The sequence below is a fragment of the Perca flavescens genome, chromosome 1 (genome assembly GCF_004354835.1).
Source record: "Perca flavescens isolate YP-PL-M2 chromosome 1, PFLA_1.0, whole genome shotgun sequence".
Classification (NCBI taxonomy): domain Eukaryota; kingdom Metazoa; phylum Chordata; class Actinopteri; order Perciformes; family Percidae; genus Perca; species Perca flavescens.
In genome coordinates, this window is record NC_041331.1 from 17,190,445 (window position 1) to 17,209,028 (window position 18,584).

The following is an 18,584-nucleotide window of genomic DNA, read 5'->3' on the forward strand; positions in this document are numbered from 1 at the left end:
CCTGACAGATATAAAATAATGCAGTTTCTGTAATTCCATGGGATGTTAGTGTTTTGTATGACATTGTTCTATGATTGACTAAATGTTCCTGTTGGGAGAGAACATGTGTTAGTGTTTTGGAAGAATTATTTGATTTTGAGACATGATTGCATGGTTTTGGAAGACATAGTGTATTGTGATAGTGAATTATTGTATTTTGAAAATCGGTGTTGGAGTTTAGTTTACAAAGTATGATTTTGAGCATGAAATTAACTGTTTTGCCAATCGTGTGTTGTAGGTGTGTTGGTGCGTTAAGAGTTTAGGAAAGTTGTTAAAAGTATTGAAAAAATGGTCATAGCGATTTTGAAAAACTGTAAATGAACATGATGATACAGACTATGTCCACAGGATGGCGATGTTGCACCAAGTGGATGTTCCCAGGGATGTAAAACAGGTCCACTGCCTTTGAGTGTATCTGCTGCTCTGATAGAAACATGATCAATCAGGATAATGGCACTCCAAAATAAATAAATGGATACATACAAAAACAAGCCAGAATCTGAGCAATAAGTGTCAAGCTTAGAAATAAAATGGTAGCCTGAGGCCAGACTGAGAGATTCTTTGGATACAAAAACAATTCTGATTAATTTGAATGTCTTTATTTCATTTATGTCTTAGTATGTTATTGATTGATTTGTAGCAGAGAAAGAAAGTATTAAATAATATGTTGGTGTTGTTAATAAATAAAAATAAAAAACCTTGCCCCCGTGGCTGATGATTTCTTATCAGCATTTAAGGCCTAACAGTGCATGACTTGCATTTTATCTGGTGCTGGGAAATCCACCACCAGATAAGAAGGTTGGAGGCTCATATAATGCTGTTGTTTCCTGTTATCTTGACGTTTCCCTTCAAAGTCATGTTTGTTTAAGAAAGACACTAAAAAAAGAGGAACCCTTACCCAAGTGCACATGAGCAAACACTTTTTTTTCACATTTTCATAATGATAGTGATAATAGTACATTTATTTATATTGAATCTTTAAAAAAAACAAGGAAAACAAAGTCAAAACATTCCAAAAGATTAAACAGCATCAAATAATTAAACAATTACAACAAAATGTATCAGGTGAGAAAAAGCCATGACATTAAAAATAAGTTATTGTCTTTTATTCCAAAGGAACAGTCAATGGAAACAATTTATTTCACGGTTTGCTTATCATTTATTATTGTAGTTCTATATATATACATATATATACATATATATATATATATATATATATATATATATATATATATGTATATATATCATATTTTTTTTATTGATGGTTATGTAGACATTGCTCGTAACAGGCTTTTCATTTTATGCCAAGAGATTTAGATGTATGTTATCATGAAAATATTTTCTTACTACACAAATATAAATATATAAAGATGTGTCTATTTTGTAACTGATAATGTATCAAATATAACACAGACTCGTGCAGTGACATTCACTGTTCCTCTGAAACATCCTATCTGTAAATGAAAACTCAGATACACCCTAAGTTATGGCTCTGCTGTCCAAAGGTCAAGGCAGCACAGAAGGTGATTGAAACTGTATAAGAGAGTACAGTGTCCCTCCTTCTCAGAGTTAGTTTGTGTGTGTGGATGGAGCTGAAGTAGCCAAGATGTCTGCTCGGGTTCTTGTAGCGTTGCTGGCTGTGTCCTGCGCTGTTTCTGCTCAGTCAGATGTGGAGAACAAGGCGAATGAGTTCCTGCAGAAGTTTGATGAGGAGGCCACTCGGCGTATGTACCAGTACTCGCTGGCATCATGGGCCTACAACACCGACATCTCAAAGGAGAACTCCGATAAACTGGTAAGCTTTTGGAGACCTTTAAAATACAGATCATAGGTGCTCTAGATTGCTCCAGACGGTATTTTGATGTGTCTGTTTACATCCTCCCCAGACACAACAGGGGGAAATTTGGGGCAAATTTTACACCCAGATGTCAGAAGAGTCGTTGAAATTCCCCATCAACCAGATCAAGGATCCAGAAATCAAATTACAGCTCATTTTGCTACAAGACAAAGGCTCTGGTGCCCTATCCCCGGATAAAGCTGCACATGTAAGACAATTGTTATATTTCATTCTGTTATATGTGATTAGATAGGTCTTAAAATATGTTCTTTGCTTGTAAAAGCCCCAAAGACACATCTTCTAGAAAGCTTTCAAAGTGCTTCATCAACCTTAACATTTTATCCTTGTGTTTTCTTTTTTTAAATGTATTAACTTGTTCAGCTCAGTAAGGTCATGAGTGAGATGAGTACAATCTACAGCACAGCGACAGTGTGTCTCAACGACGACCCCTTCAACTGCCAGACTTTGGAGCCAGGTACGACTCTGTTGTTAAAGGTTATGGCGACGTGGCTGCCTGCTACTGTCAGCCAAAGTCAGAAAAATCCGTTTATAATGAACACAGTCACTGAGAAAATAAGTTTTACGTTTTTTTAACAGAGATTTTACCAAGATACTGTAATCCATTGTGGTTAACTGTGTTGTTTTTATACTGTTTAGTGCTTTCATTTTGAACCACAAATACATTTAAAAACAGGATCACACCTGCATGTTTCCAGTGGTGGAAGGTTGCACTTACCCAAATGAATTTTTGAGGTACTTTACTTGAGGGTTTCCGTATGATGCTACTTTAAACTTCTACATTTTAGAGTGAACTATTGTACTTTTCACTCTATTACAGTATATTTATCTGACAGCTATAGTTACTAGTGACTTTCAGTTTAAGATTTTGAATTTAAAAAAACCATGCACCTAGCTTAGAAAATGCAGTTGTTAAAGATTAACTAACTGTATCCCAGTCTTTTTGGCTTTTGACCCGTTACGCAGAATCAGTGTCTGGTTAGGACTCCTTGTCACAGTTCTGATGTCTGTGCGTTGTTAGCAGTTCCGCCAACGAAATACCAGATTTCCATTTTAAACTTTTCTGATGGTTTAAGTTCAATTAACTGTTTGAGGCCAAGGAGGTTATATTATCAAATATTTCACAAAACCAGCAAAGACTACAGACAAGTCCAAAAAAGTAATTTAGATTTGTATTAGAACTAGGTGCACATCGACCAAGAGGAAACTACATGGTACATACATCAGTATTAACAATCTAATACTGTAATATGTAGTAATATATCAGGCACAGGCCATATTTCTGTAGAACAAATACTTTTACTTTTGATACTTTCATTACATTTTTCAGATTTTCACCTTTTGTACATTTACTTCAGGAGGAATTTTGATGATCTTACTTGTAATAGAGTATTTTTAAAATGTTATTTAGGTACCTTTACAGACCAGTATCAAACAGTGGTGGAGGAAGTTCTGATGATGCATTCATTCCTGCATTAAATACCACAATAGAAAAATACTCCATTACAAGTAAAAGTCCTGCATGCAAAATATTGCTTAAGTAAAAGTATTGGTACCAAAATATACTGCCAAATGGCTTCATTCAACGTGTTATATTTATCATATATATTATTGGAATACTATCATTGATATGAGCAACATTTTACTGATGTCAAGGTGGAGCTCATTTCAAGAACAGTAAAAACTGTTGGGAAGCATATTTTATAAACTGTTCATGTGCTTAACATTCAGCATATAGCTGTGTGATAAATGTAGTAGAATAAAATGTACACTCTTTCCCCCCAAAATGTAGTGGAATAGAAGTATCAATTATAATAAAATAGTACAGTACAGTACAGTTCTGATATCCCACATCATACTTGTTTTAGTGCAAACTTTTTTTTCAGATTAGATACAAAGTAAAACATTTATTCATTTGATCAATATACTCTGTCACTGACTTGCATGCTCTTCTGTTTACAGGCCTGGAACATGTAATGGCCAACAGCACAGACTACTCTGAGCGTCTGCATGTGTGGGAGGGCTGGAGGAGAGTGGTGGGGAAGAGGATGAGGCCTCTGTACGAAGACTATGTGGATCTGAAGAATGAAGCTGCCAAACTAAACGGTGATACATCTCAAAGAAAATATTCAACTAGATGTAAATGTTTACTTGTGAGGATGTATAATGTTTTATTTTGTAGATTATAGATTATTTTGTGAGCTTTTTGGCCTTTATTGATAGGACAGATTAAGACAGGAAAGAGGGTAGAGAGACAGGGGAACGACGTGCAGAAAAGGGCTGCGGTTCGGACTTGAACCCGGGCCGCTGCAGTAAGGACTGAGCCTTAGTACACGGGTCGCACGCTCAACCAGGTGAGCTACCAGGACGCCCCAGGATGTATAATGTTTTTAATATGTGAATGACATGTTCTTGTTAATTCTGGGTGGAAACTTAATGTAGCTTAAATAATTACTACACAGTGGAAATACTTTGACTAGAAGACTATAAACTTATCAAGGAACTGCACCGACATAAGCTGATGCTGAGGATAGGATGTGGATAGGACGAACACAGAGCTGATGGTGTTCAGTGATCATACGTGACGATTTTCTTGTAACACAGTTAAACAGCTGAGTTTGGCCGAGCAACTCGTGTAACTCAAGCAGCACCATGGCTTACTTCACCATGCCAAACAGAGTCAGCTAAATTCAAAAAAGAAAAAAAGCCTGTGGTCGTGAAATTTTTTCTAAACTGAAATGTGTCTGCTTTCTATCTCTCTCGATCTGTTCCTCTCTGACACACACTCCTACAGGTTTTGAAGACTATGGAGCTTACTGGAGATATAACTATGAGACCATTGAGGATGAAGTTCAGTACAAGTACACCAGAGATGAGCTGATGGAAGATGTCCGCTCTATATACAAGGAGGCACGTCTAATATTAATGGATCGTATGTCTTGTGATTCCGAACGTCTACATTACCCGAGGGTAGGAATGTACAGTTTGTTATTGATTTTGCAAAGAAATTAACATTATTTTATTTATTTTTTCACAGATCCTGCCCTTATACAAGGAGCTGCATGCCTATGTAAGAGCCAGGCTTATGGAAGTCTACCCAGGACACATTGATTCAGAAGGGCCTCTGCCAGCCCACCTCCTGGGTATGATTTGTCTTTCTTTGCCAAAAAACAAAACAAGCATACAAGGAAAATTATATAAAAGGAGTCCGTTATTCAGCAGTAGAGCAAATTGTAAACTCCAACATGTAACAGCAAATCTGTACTGTAACTCAGGTATGCAAATATAGAATAATATCAGCCAAAATTACAGAATGATCTTACATTAAATGTCACAATTTAAAGAATACACCTTCATGTAATTTTTAAGTCCCAGTCCATGACTTGTGTACGGCTTCATCTGTTGTCTAGGTGTGACTACCACTGCCACTTTGTTTATATTTGATTGAAGAGGATGGAAAAGGCAGAGTGACTGCTTGCAAAATGAGTTTTACATAATGTATTTTGAAGCTTTAAATTGCTTGTGTTGTTGAGATATTGAAAAAGACATAAATCTGACCTTCAGAAAAAAAAAATGTAGGGATTTGTTTGATTGTTTAAATGTAACAATACAAGAATACGGAAAAAGAAATGCAACAGATGTAATTTAAATGTATAAGCGGTGTTTAGCTGAAACAAATTGGTGCAGCCTCTGAAAGAACATCTCTGTGTACTTGGAGTACGTGGAGTAGAAAGTAATTACCTTTAGTGTTGATTGTTCAGGTGACATGTGGGGAAGATTCTGGACCAACCTTTATCCTCTATCAATCCCTTACCCTAATAAAGAAGATATTGATGTCAGCAATGCTATGGTGGACCAGGTGCAGTACAATTTTGTTGAAATTTATTTTGTGGTATTAAAAACAAGTTTTGAAACATAATGCATTCAGTGGTAACGAAATTAAACAACCAAGATAATAAAATCCTCTATTGCAACTGAAACTGTCTATTCCATGTCAATTTGAATTCCAGGGCTGGAGTGAGGAAAGGCTTTTCAAAGAAGCAGAGAAGTTCTTCATGTCTGTGGGCCTGTACGAGATGTTCCCAAACTTCTGGAATAACTCCATGCTGGTGAAGCCTGATGATGGACGCAAGGTGGTCTGTCACCCCACAGCCTGGGACATGGGAAACAGAGAGGACTTTAGGTATGATATATCAACAGACATGCACATATTTACACGTGCAAACATATGCAGCCACACTGAAACAAGTATCAGAAAAACTGCTAAATCTATCCATGTTCCTCTGATAGTTGCTGACTCTTAAACAGAATACAGTGATCTCCAAAAAGCTTATGAATGAGCAGCTTCAACCAACCTCTAATATGTACAGAGCTATTAATTAAGAGCATACACTGTATATATTGGTATTTAAAAAGCCTACATTTGGGACAGGTGACTCAACTCGCATATGCAGCTCTTTTAAAAAACAATTTAGAAGGGGTTTTGTGCAGTGTTCTGAGAAATCTTACTGTAGATCAGTACATGAGAGTCATAATTATGAACTTGATGGAACAATGATGTTGATTAATCTCTGAGTCATTCTTTCCAGCTGATAAAGATAACACAAGTCTTTATTTTGTAAAATATTAAACCACGTAGTTGCTTAAGAGGTTTTAGAGGTTTGACCATTTATAGCAACAAAGTTTTTCCAAATGCAAAACTTAACTCTTTCCAAAAGGCAGGCTTCATGGCTCACCAATGCCAATTTGGCTCAATTAAACTGTATTCATTAGACTTTCGCATTCACGCATTGGACTCAAGTGTTTATATCTGACTCATCAGAAACATGTTATTGCGCATTTTTATTGGTATAATATTTCTGATATGGTATCATGCTATGTCTGCATCACACAATATACTTGCTGACATTAACACTTCTCCTGTGATGTCTCCAGGATCAAAATGTGCACTAAGGTCAACATGGACGACTTCCTCACAGTGCACCATGAGATGGGTCACAATCAGTACCAGATGGCTTACCGTAACCTGTCCTACCTCCTGAGGGACGGAGCCAACGAGGGTTTCCACGAGGCTGTCGGAGAAATCATGTCCCTCTCTGCCGCAACGCCCAAACACCTGCAGAGCCTCAATCTCCTGGCTCCTGACTTCAATTATGATAGGGGTACTATTGATGTAGATAACACTGACAATTATTAAACCAAAGAAATATTGTCTCTCCCAAACTTTAAACATGCTATAATCAATAGTTTTATATTTACAATGGATGAAATGACCGTGGCCCCATTTACTTTTGTCATTTTGAGTGTGTCGTATATGGATAAAATTCAGATGAGATTTAAGACACTTTGATTTACACATGCTGTTCATGCGTCTACATGTAATTCAAGGTCGGCCCTCCTACAGTCCAAAAGGAAGTGCTAATGCACCTGAAGCTGTTTGGTAACTTCCAAAAATGAAGAAGAGGAAGAATAAGCTGTGCATTTATGCAGTTCAGTTACAATAACAGTCTAACTAGATTTAGCTTACAGCTATCCATAACCCAATACAAATACATCAATGAATCATATTAATGAACTATAAGCAGAGACAAAAGTTTAATTGTCTCCACAGGCTCTCATTTACGCCGCTCCCTCACCCACACAGATGTTTCCGTGGTTGAACTGATGACTGTGGATCAGATAAATGTTACAGCAGCTCAGTGCACCTTGTATTTTGTTTGTATGCAGCTGTTTTTCCTTGTTGCTTAAACAAGACAGAATAACAGCTCATTTTAGCTGCCGTTGTCACAAGGACAAAGCAGATATTATTTATTAAGAGAGTCATACAATGAGTTCATATATTTCCACAGCCTGCTTATTGACGTAGATACAGGAGCAAAGATTGCTTATGCGCGAGTGGATATTGGGCTTCCATTCATCAAGTTGCCAGACTTGACTTCAAATGTCTGCTTAGGTTTCTCCACATCTGCTGGATGTGTAAATAAGCCAGCTGTTTGCTAGCAACTACATTTGCCATACAGTATAAACTTAGATAATATGTCAGTGCCAAGCTAACACTGCCCCCAAATGGCCAATGGTTATTGCAGGTTTAACTTTTGATACATTTTCTCTTAACCCATTTAAGACAATGCAATTTTATTTGCCTGGCCTAAACCAATATAAATCACCAAACTGGACACACACATATATATATATATATATATATATATATATATATATATATATATATATATACAGTACAGGCCAAAAGTTTGGACACACCTTTTCATTCAATGTGTTTCTTTATTTTCATGACTATTTATATTGTAGATTCTCACTGAAGGCATCAAAACTATGAATGAACACCTATGGAATTATGTACTTAACAAAAAAGTGTGAAATAACTGAAAACATGTCTTATATTTTAGATTCCTCAAAGTAGCCACCCTTTACTTTTTTTGATAGCACTTCAAACCCTTGGTGTTCTCTCAATGAGCTTCATGAGGTAGTCACCTGAAATGGTTTTCACTTCACAGGTGTGCTTTGTCAGGGTTAATTAGTGGAATTTTTTCCCTTATTAATAAAAAAGCAAAGAGTGGCTACTTTAAAGAATCTAAAATATAAGACATGTTTTCAGTTATTTCACACTTTTTTGTTAAGTACATAATTCCATATGTGTTCATTCATAGTTTTGATGCCTTCAGTGAGAATCTACAATGTAAAAAGTCATGAAAATAAAAAGTGTCCAAACTTTTGGCCTGTACTGTGTATATATATATGTATATGTGTGTGTGTATATATATATATATAAAGTTCTGAACAAACCAGTGCAGGTATGAGTAATGTGTCTCTGGGTTGCTTGCCCTCGAACGGCATGTACGTTAAAAATATCTTCAGCACTGTTGGAGCAACAAGACAGACCCATCACAGCTGAATTCACCTGATTACTCGGGTGAAACCACATAACCAAGCATAACATGACCTTGGGCCTTCAGCTTGCTGTTATACAAACTGTCATCTACGTCGTCTGATATAGGTGTTATGAATAGCATATCAAACACAGAGTGCTAAACACTTCTGGGTTCTGCTGAAGTGTCCCGAAAAACAACAATATTAATCTGTAGAAATTGTGTTGTGTTTCATCGTCCTTTCTAAACCTTTCTAAAAACGATGTTTAGACCAGTAACAGGCAGCCACCTGAAACTTGTAACTTTTGATAGCATAAACTATTTTCTGTTTTTTTTTTTGCCTTGCAGAAACAGAGATTAACTTCCTGATGAAACAAGCGCTCACCATCGTGGCTACGCTGCCGTTCACCTACATGCTGGAGGAATGGAGGTGGCAGGTGTTTGCAGGGAACATCACCAAGGATAATTGGATGAAGCGCTGGTGGGAGATGAAGTAAGCAGATACCTATATGAAGCTTCTGTTAATAATCAATGTAATTTATGCAGTCTGTAAAAAAATATATACTGTCCAATATCACTGTAAACAAGTCACATCAAAAGTGGACATACTGCAGGCCAAGTATCGTTGCTTTTCATGTTGCGTTACCTCAGTGGCTGCTTTACTGCAAGTCTTTGTGGTTCAGCATCGGCGTGCATCAGTGCTGACTCTCTGTTGCCATAACAGGAGGGAGCTGGTGGGGGTGGTGGAGCCAGTGCCGAGAGACGAGACCTACTGTGACCCGCCTGCTCTGTTCCATGTATCTGGAGACTATTCTTTCATCAGGTAACACTCCTGCTGTAAAGCTGCACTTCAAGCAAATAAAAGCATAACATCAGCATAACACCTGTATTTTCTCAAAATCAGTTTTGCCAAGAGGGTTACTGTATGTTTTTAGTTCTGTCATGGTTAATCAAACTTTTTTTTAACATATTTCAATTAAACATTTTTTTAATGTTTTGCTATTTTCTGATGAACTACTCCACTCACTGTTTTCTTTTCACTTTTCACATTCATCTGTTAAAATAAATGTTTTTTGCATGCTAGTTTTCTATTATAGTGATTTATTCTGCCCAAAAGAGAGCTACAGTGAAACCTGCCTGTTGTTAACATGTCAAACACCACGTTAAACAGATTAAACCATGTAATTACATGTACACATGACAATGACATTTCATTTTTAGAGTATTCATGACCTGCCAGCTCACACTGCACAAGCAACCAAAGCTAGAGGGCAGGGAGTGAACAAGAAGCGCTAAAACATTTACGTCTTTGACTAAGAAAAAAGACGTGGTGATGCTTTGGATGTATTTGAGCTTTACTCTTGGTTGTGCCTGTTGGCTGCATAAGGCCGACATTAAGAATCACACACCCTTGCAAGGAAGATGGAGTAGCTGAGTAGTAAAGCTGTGAGAGAGGTGATTAAAGACAGATGATTAAAGATAGCCCCAGCTTTGCTATAAGCCATCACCAATGTGTCTATGTTTGTCGCTGGTTGTAAGAACAGGTACTTCACGAGAACCATCTACCAGTTTCAGTTCCAAAAAGCTCTCTGTGATGCAGCTAATCATCCTGGTGCCTTATCTACATGTGACATTACCAATTCTACAGTAGCAGGAACCAAACTAAGGTACGGACGACTTTCTGTTCCTCTTTAAAGGCTGTCACAGAATCAGACGCAGTTGTTTTGGTTATCTCTATGAACGACTTATATATTTTCTCTTTGGATAACCCATCTAACCATTTGAACTCAAAAGGGAAATAATGTCTCATTCCTGTTTTGCTATAGCACATTCTATATTACAATATTGTGGTACACATGTATAAATGCATTATCATCATCATAATCATCATCATCATCATCATCATCATCATCATCACCACCATCCTCATCCTCATCCTCATCCTCATCCTCATCCTCATCCTCATCCTCATCCTCATCATCAATGTTTTCTGTTAGGAATATGTTAGAGCTTGGCAGGTCCAAGTCCTGGACCAGGGCTTTGCATACGATATCCGGTGATTTTAAGATGGAAGCCCGCCCCCTGTTGGACTATTTCCAACCACTCCATGACTGGCTGAAGGCCGAGAACAAGAAACACAACAGGACTGTAGGCTGGAAGACAGGAATAGATCCATGTAAGTACAAAAGGTACTCATATTGAAGAGCATTACCACTAAAATATCATTTTCTAATTATTATCGCCATTTTGGGTATTATGTTATTTCCTTTCTGAGAGTGATGGTAAATATGATGCTACTGCCAGCACTTATTAGAGACTGGGAACAGGGGGAAACAGCTAGCCTGGCTCTGTACCAGCACACATTGTGGTTTCGTGGGAGGTTATATACCGGACTATGTCTTGCCCAGTAATTCACCAACGTCTTGTCGTCTCCACAAAGTTGCCAGGCAACCATAGTCCAGCACATTACCTAAAACCACAATGTGTTTTTTTTACACTTTGGTTTTTGTACGTTCAAAGAACGTTTAATCTGTCAGTAAGTGAGTTTTGCTTTGTTTCCTGCACAGCAAACTAATCTGGGTGGATGCTGTCTGGGTTCATACTGCCATATTGTGTTCATGTAGTAACACCAAACAGTTAATTAAACAATTGAAAAGCTGTGCCAGAGCCATATAAACCGTATGAGTGGACAAACAACTCTCTAATCATTACTTAATAAATTGTGACAACAAAGAATTTGATGTTATGTCTGGTGAAACATTTGCTTGCTAGTTTACAAAAGGGAAAAATCCCTGAGGACATTTTTAAGGAAGTAGAAAAAACACAGTTTTAAGTCACTGCTGTTTTCATGACAAATATGTGCATGACCAAACCACAGACCTTACTTACTAGAATGTGTATTTCCTGAAGATTAGTGTGATTGCAATTTTCTTGAAATTTTATTCTGTACACCAGGGGTGTCAAACTCAATTTCACTAAGGGCCACAGTGGAAAAAGAGAAACACATCAAGGGCCAGACATGTATAGTTTATTGACATGCTTTTATTTCATCGAAAAAGTAAAATATCTTTGACTCAATTATTGCATGTCTCATATAGTCATCTCACTTACAATTTGGTCCACATAAAGCCCTAAAAAAGTGAGCAGAAATGTTCCAAAGCCATCCTAGAATTTAGCAAATCAAGCAAAACAATGATTACATTTTCTAAGTAGGCTACCACACAGCTGACTCACAACAACCTGTTTCACAGCCTAAATATGCAAACTCTCTGATTCTGTGGGAATTTCTGAGTCTCAAAGTCAGCAAATTTGTTTTCTAGGTGGGCCAAAATATATTGGGAACCTAGATTGATATGCGGGCCGGATTAGAATTAGCCGGATTTGGCCCGCGGGCCTTGAGTTTGACACATGTGCTGTACACCATGATTTGTAAATTTTATAAGCCCCAAAAGTGCTTTATAAAACTCATGTCCAGGAGGCACAGGCTTACAACATTTGAAAGAACTAAAACATATTCAATTGATAATTTTACTATTGCTCCTTCTATTGCATTAAATTGCAGAGATCTGTTCACTGTCCCTGACGGTACGGGTTATCCAGAAATTGGTTGCTATTGGATGATGTTATGGCAATAACATTAACAACATTTTGTGAACCAATTCTAGACAAAAGATTGGTGATATCCATAGGCTGTTAATATTAATGGACAAAGCATCCGGTTCGGCGAAGTGCTGCAAATGCGGAAGTGCCTTAAACCTGTATTCTACCTGAATTCCAGCAGGGGGGCGACACCAAGGGGGTAAGCTTCGCTTCAGAACTCAAACCTCCGATGGCGCCATTTTGTTGCTACAAAGCGATCACCTCCTGTTAGCATTCCACTGACCGCCATTTTTTTTTACGTCACTTGACAGCGAATAACTTTACATCTGAAGCGTTTAAAGACTATATTTGTCCGTTGTTTATTTCTAAAGAAACACGACAATGTATAAGAGGCTCCATTACCTTGTAGCTCACGTTATAGCTCCGTAGCAGACGCTTTTATAAAAATAGGCTAACGATTGTGTCATAACCAAGTGACTTACTGTCGCACAGTAGAGGAATTACCGTATAGTACAGGAGAAGCTACATTAGCTGTTTAGTTTTAATTACTAATGTTAACTAGCATGTTAGTTAGCAATAATTAGCCTGTGCTTATGTTATCTCCTTACATATACCTACACTCTCCGTCTCTGTAAGACTGGGAATGATTGAGATTTCTCTTGGCACAGCTACCAGAAGACTTACAACTTTCAGACACGTTGCTCACGTCACATTTACGTTGTCTCTGTCAGTTGGAGGCTGCGCAGTAAAGCAAGAGATCACCGGAAAAGTGCTTCTAATAGCCTTCACTGGTCTCCGTCCAGAGCAACGGGGTCTATTGGTCCATTATATGTCAATGGGTGACACGTGCGGTTGCAAAAAGGAGGTCGGTTTCTGTAGAAGTCTATGAGAAAGTGACCCACTTCTCACTTGATTTATTACCTCAGTAAACATTTTCATAATGAGTTTATGGTCTCAATCGCTAGTTTTAAGTCTTCCGCAACACAGAATGATGTTCATTTTTTTTAATTATGGTCTCGTTGATTTTAAAATTGCCGATAAAGCAGGGGATGTTTTAGGGCGTAGCTATGATGTGATTGACAGTGAAAGTGTGTAACGTAACGTGGCTCCTCCCTCTTGTCTAAAATCGTCCGCAACCAGGATGGCTGCGCCCGTAACGGCAAACTCGACGACTCATAGCAGATCTCCACAAACCAATGGATGACGTCACACATGATCTGTCCGTTAATATACAGTTTATGGTGATAACCAAAGACAAATGCATGGCTTGTGTTCACGGTCAGCCAAATGTGTTATATGCCATGTTTTGTGAAGATTTGATGAAATATTGAGAATAAGAAGGGAGAAATGTGTTTAAAAAAAAAAATCCTAATTCATCAAACTATACTAATTTTTTTTTATTTTACAGATTCATCGTATGCCATTAAAGTAAGGATAAGTTTGAAGGCTGCCATGGGCGATAACGCTGTGAGTTATATTAATCATTATCATTGTTGTTGTTGTTGTTGTTAAACTGATCCTGTTACCGATCTGGGGCCTGTTTCAGAAAGCAGGTTTAGTGAAAACTCTGAGTTTGTTAAACCTGAGATGAGGGAAACTCTGGGTTTCCATTTCAGAAAGGGAGGTTATTTAAAACTGAGAAGGAGGGGTTACTCCAGCCCATTTCAGAAAGAGAGGTATCCTTAACCTCAGAGTCAGTGAACCTAACCTGGTCGGGAGCAGGTTTTCTTCAATAAACCTTGAGTTTCTTTCAGTCTCTTACCTCTAATGCAGCGCTCTTTCATTTCCTCATTCATTCATTCATTCATTCATTCATTCATTCATTCATTCATTCAGTCTGTATCAGGTACATTTTAGAGCAGTGTTGTCCTCTGCATGAATACAAAAATGTGTTGGTTTATTAACTGTTAGGCAGACTATAAAAAATGTTTTTCTTGAACATAGCATATCCTTTTGTCGACGATCCCGTTGATGAAGAAGCTGTATTACTTCACAGGGAGTTAAACATACGTCGGGAGATGATATTGAGGCCCCGACTATAGATGCATTTTCATTTCCAGATACTAGCCTACCTATTTGACAGGTATCGTTTTTCTCCACAGTTGATCAGATATGTAGATACCTTATCCGTCCTCATATCACTAACGTCACCCATCGTGGACATGCTTTTACATCACAGCAGATTCTATGTGTTGCATTATGTTTTTTGCAAATGGCAAAAAGGGTGCCTTGCTCTGAAACGTTTTTTAAACGTTTTTTTAGTGTTCCCTGGACACAAACCAGTGAGAGCCTTTAAAAAGAAATAAATTATTATAAATTAGAATTCTGTTAATGACATGGTGCAGCAACCTCAGAATGGGATTAGTAGTAGGTTATTTTTTCGCCCACAGGATTGCACCTAAATGAAATTATAGGGTGTAATACCATTCCAGTGTTCACCAGTAATATTATAGGCTACCTATGATTAAATATGAAATTAATACACTATATTAGAGTTTACACATTGACTCCAGCAGCAATTTTCTATTTCAATTTCAATTTGCTATTTTGCAGCAGCAGCCGTGTTGCTTTTAAAATATATACATATATATATATATGTGTGTATATGTTCAAACTTGCTGTATGTGTGCATGAGTAGTTCCAATTTCAGAGGGGTAAAGTGTGCCGACAGATTTGTCTGTGGTTATCGCCATGGTGAGTCGTAGCATCATTCCTTTTCATTGTGGTGGTGCACGCGCTTAACTTTGAGTCAACCTACTCTGAGTTCATTGAACCAACTCAGCTGTTCTGAAACCGAAAACTCTGAGTTCCCCATCTCCGGGTAAATCAACTCAGAGTTCAGAGTTCAGGGTTAGACTCAGATTTTTTTAAACCTCCTTCCTGAAACGGGCCCCAGTTATTGTTATTGTGTTTTTTTCGCTACCTTTTAAAGTGCTATATAAAATAAATGTATTATTATTATTATTAGAAGTTATTACAGTATTAGAGTTATAATATCTGACTAAACGTAAAGTTAATTTTCCACCTTTAAAGTGAACTTCAGTCTGTTTGATTATCATCATGGCCAATATTAATGTGTTTCAGTATTCCTGGGATGCCAATGAGCTGTACCTGTTCAAAGCCAACATTGCGTACGCTTTGAGGCAGTACTACAGCCAAAAGAACAAGACCCTTCAGTTCACGTCAGTATCACCATTGGGACCACAAAATATGGAGCTTTGTTTTCCTTCTTAATATCTTTTTTTACATTTGTTTGAGAGCTTTTCTTGGTTTGTACCTGCAGATCAGAGGACGTCCTTGTGTATGAAGAGACTCCCAGAATCTCCTTCTACATTGTGGCCACCAACCCAGCAAATCCAACCGTATATATCCCAAAGGATGATGTGGAGGCTGCCATACGGTGAGGCACTAGCTTTATTTAATCAACACACATGGGTATTTTGATTACATAGAGTATATTTCTAAAACACTAAGTGCAATATACAGGTTTTGTGTTACCGTAAATGTGTCACCGACTGAGGAGCTCTACTAGTTGAGCTAATACAATTTATTTTGAATGATTTTAAATGACGTTTCTGGGAATTGTGATGTTGGTGTGTCTTTTCACTACTTTGGCTTAATGAGATGAACATTTGTAAAAGTAATCCCTGTGAGCAAAAACCTCAGATTTCACACTGTTCTGTACTCTCCGCTTTCAACAGTTTTTTCTACTCTCAGCTCAAACTCACGTCAACCGTGTCAGATTTCTTTATATGGTCATTTGCTACAGGCACATTACTGTAGTGTTTACATTACATACACTGCTACAAGTAGCTCTCAATCAGAGCAGGCTGTGCTTTTTTGGGAGGTGGGCTTACTGTTAATAGACAGGGGCTACAACAGAGATTCTAAGACAGAGGTGCGGCAGCCATGGGCAGTATGAGAAAAATAAAGTGAATATTTTTTCTTTACATTAAAGCATGTAAACATGTTCTAGTAGAAACCTAAAATACAATTATAAACCCGACAATGAGCACAATAGGTCCCATTGAAAGCCTCACAGAGCTGTAGTCTAGCCTTTATATAATTTCTAACATAAGAATTCCATTTAAATTGCTTCCTGTTATAATTGTTATAATCAACTCTGTGTGACCTTTCCCTATAGAGACAGTAAATAGGTGTGAACAATAATAAATCCATTTCGATATTGATCCCAGGTTAAGTCGAGGCCGAATCAACCAGGCCTTCAAATTGGATGACAAGACGTTGGAGTTTGTGGGTATCCCAGCAACACTGGCCCCTCCCGTGGAGCAGCCGGTGACGGTGTGGCTGGTGGTGTTTGGGGTTGTCATGGGAGTCGTGGTGCTAGCAGGCGTCTACCTTGTCATCTCTGGTGTCAAAGAGCGCAAGAAGTGAGTGTTTTTGGACTTGAGAGTGTGACCTATTTCTACCGTGTTGGAGAAATTGGCTTCCATAACTGTGAGACATGTTGTGTTTCATGTTTGTTTGTAGGAAATCTGCAAAGAAAGGCAGCATGGAGAATCCGTACGATACAAACATCGATGGAAAAACTAACAAAGCCTTTGAGGTCAGTGACGATGAACAAACTGGATTCTGAGTCCACTGAAGAAGAGAGAAGGTGTCCTCTATGCTTGCCTCTTGTCAAACATCCAATAATTGCATAATGTGTTTATGTGTGAAAGTTTTAGTTTATAGAGTTATTTAAAGTATATAAAAGTATACATAATTTCAGTTAATTGTAGTATACTTAATATAATTCCATTTGAATGTACTCAAAAGTGTGCTATTTTTAGACACTAATATTATACTTAGTGTATTAACAATATATAAGTAGTACAACTTATACACTTGAGTTCCATTTACTGTGCTATTTTAGATGCCATTAAGTTGTAATTAAGTATGTAAGTATGTTTTTGTTTTAATGTTTACCTTGTATGTTGTGAACAAATATCAATATACATTAACCCTCCTGTTATCCTCAAATTTACTAACATCTGTTATCCTTGGGGTCAATTTGACCCCAGGATTTTAAACCTCCAGAAAATGTTGGTAATTCAAAAACTTTTACCAAATGTTTATGTTGATAGTCTAAACTGGCAACTAGAAAATGTTGACAGCATTCCAAAGGCTTGCTGTTGCTTCACTTTTTGACTTGTATACTCCTGCCAAAATGAGCAACCCAATGGAGGCATGGAGGTCTGTCACATCCACATCTGTCCAACTGTCTACATACACACGACTTCCCTCTAAATTTGTCATCTCAAGTATATCTTTTTCAACTGATGGTGTCATGTAATATGACGTGGACATGGCTGAAATCATATCTGGTGGGGCCTGGAATCATTTTTATCACATAGCAGCACTAAGTCTACCCTGTCGTTCAAGTGGGGAGAGGGACAATAATAATTTCCCGTTTTTGGAAGGTAACTTGTCTGCTGGTGGTTGAGAGACAACAGAAGGGTCAACCCCAAGAGTCTCATTGTCTTCAGAGGAGGATGCCTCATAATCAGGGTCCTCCTCAACATTATCCTCAGTCTCTGACACATTCTCCTCTATGTCACTTTCAGTGTCAAAGAGCTGTGACAAAACTTTGCTGACAGAAAACCTTTTATTGCAGGCCATTTTCAAATGAAAGTGAGTGTACAGAGAGAGCACATCGCGCACCAAGAGAAATGGTTTAGAAGGCAGCGGTGCCTGCGTGTGAGCTTTTATATGTTTGCCTCTCCCCTGTGTATCATGTGATACAAACCATCCCTGCGAGAACCATATTTACCCTCCCTCAGAGTGCGGGAACAATATCTTCCCTCCATCAGAGTGCAGGAACAATATTTTCCCTCTGTCAGAGTGCGGGAACAATATTTTTCCTCCCTCACAGAGGGTGGGTGCGTGTGTGCATGTGTGGGGTGGGGGGAGGGGAATTTAAGATTGTGAAATTGCAACAACCTGCATGAGAAAATGACCTCAATATCAGCCAAAACAATCTCAGCAAATTTGTGTAAAATGTTCATATTTTCTATGTTTTTTACAGCTAAAACAGCCTGGTGTCAAATTGACCCCAAGGAACACCGATGCGTACAAAATGCAGAAAAGGACATGATATGAAAATATATCATCATGTTAATTTTATGTTTACCCAGTTGTCCCCATTAAATTAGGAAAAGTCATTCAATATGAAGCAAAAAAAATGATGTCAAGCACTTTTT

At 37.9% G+C, this 18,584-nt stretch overlaps 1 protein-coding gene across 1 annotated transcript; it reads left to right on the forward strand.

Moving 5' to 3' along the window:
- The first annotated feature begins 1,645 nt into the window (after positions 1-1,645).
- ace2 (angiotensin I converting enzyme 2) lies at positions 1,646-16,995 on the forward strand. The gene is made up of 19 exons (XM_028585562.1): positions 1,646-1,834; positions 1,926-2,084; positions 2,258-2,351; positions 3,857-4,000; positions 4,689-4,804; positions 4,932-5,037; positions 5,656-5,753; positions 5,905-6,077; positions 6,830-7,056; positions 9,130-9,274; positions 9,506-9,604; positions 10,326-10,448; positions 10,779-10,970; positions 13,447-13,469; positions 13,790-13,848; positions 15,466-15,563; positions 15,665-15,781; positions 16,578-16,772; positions 16,873-16,995. Exons 1-19 carry the CDS (start codon positions 1,646-1,648, stop codon positions 16,976-16,978), a joined length of 2,463 nt encoding a protein of 820 aa, XP_028441363.1. The 3' UTR covers positions 16,979-16,995.
- Positions 16,996-18,584: the final 1,589 nt, after the last annotated feature.

Excerpts from the sequence above, each read along its gene's own strand:
- ace2 (XM_028585562.1), top strand. The coding sequence starts at position 1,646 with ATGTCTGCTCGGGTTCTTGTAGCGTTGCTGGCTGTGTCCTGCGCTGTT. Across the intron at positions 9,605-10,325 it reads GGAGACTATTCTTTCATCAG|GTACTTCACGAGAACCATCT; the intron begins GTAACACTCCTG and ends TTGTAAGAACAG. Across the intron at positions 15,782-16,577 it reads GATGTGGAGGCTGCCATACG|GTTAAGTCGAGGCCGAATCA; the intron begins GTGAGGCACTAG and ends TATTGATCCCAG.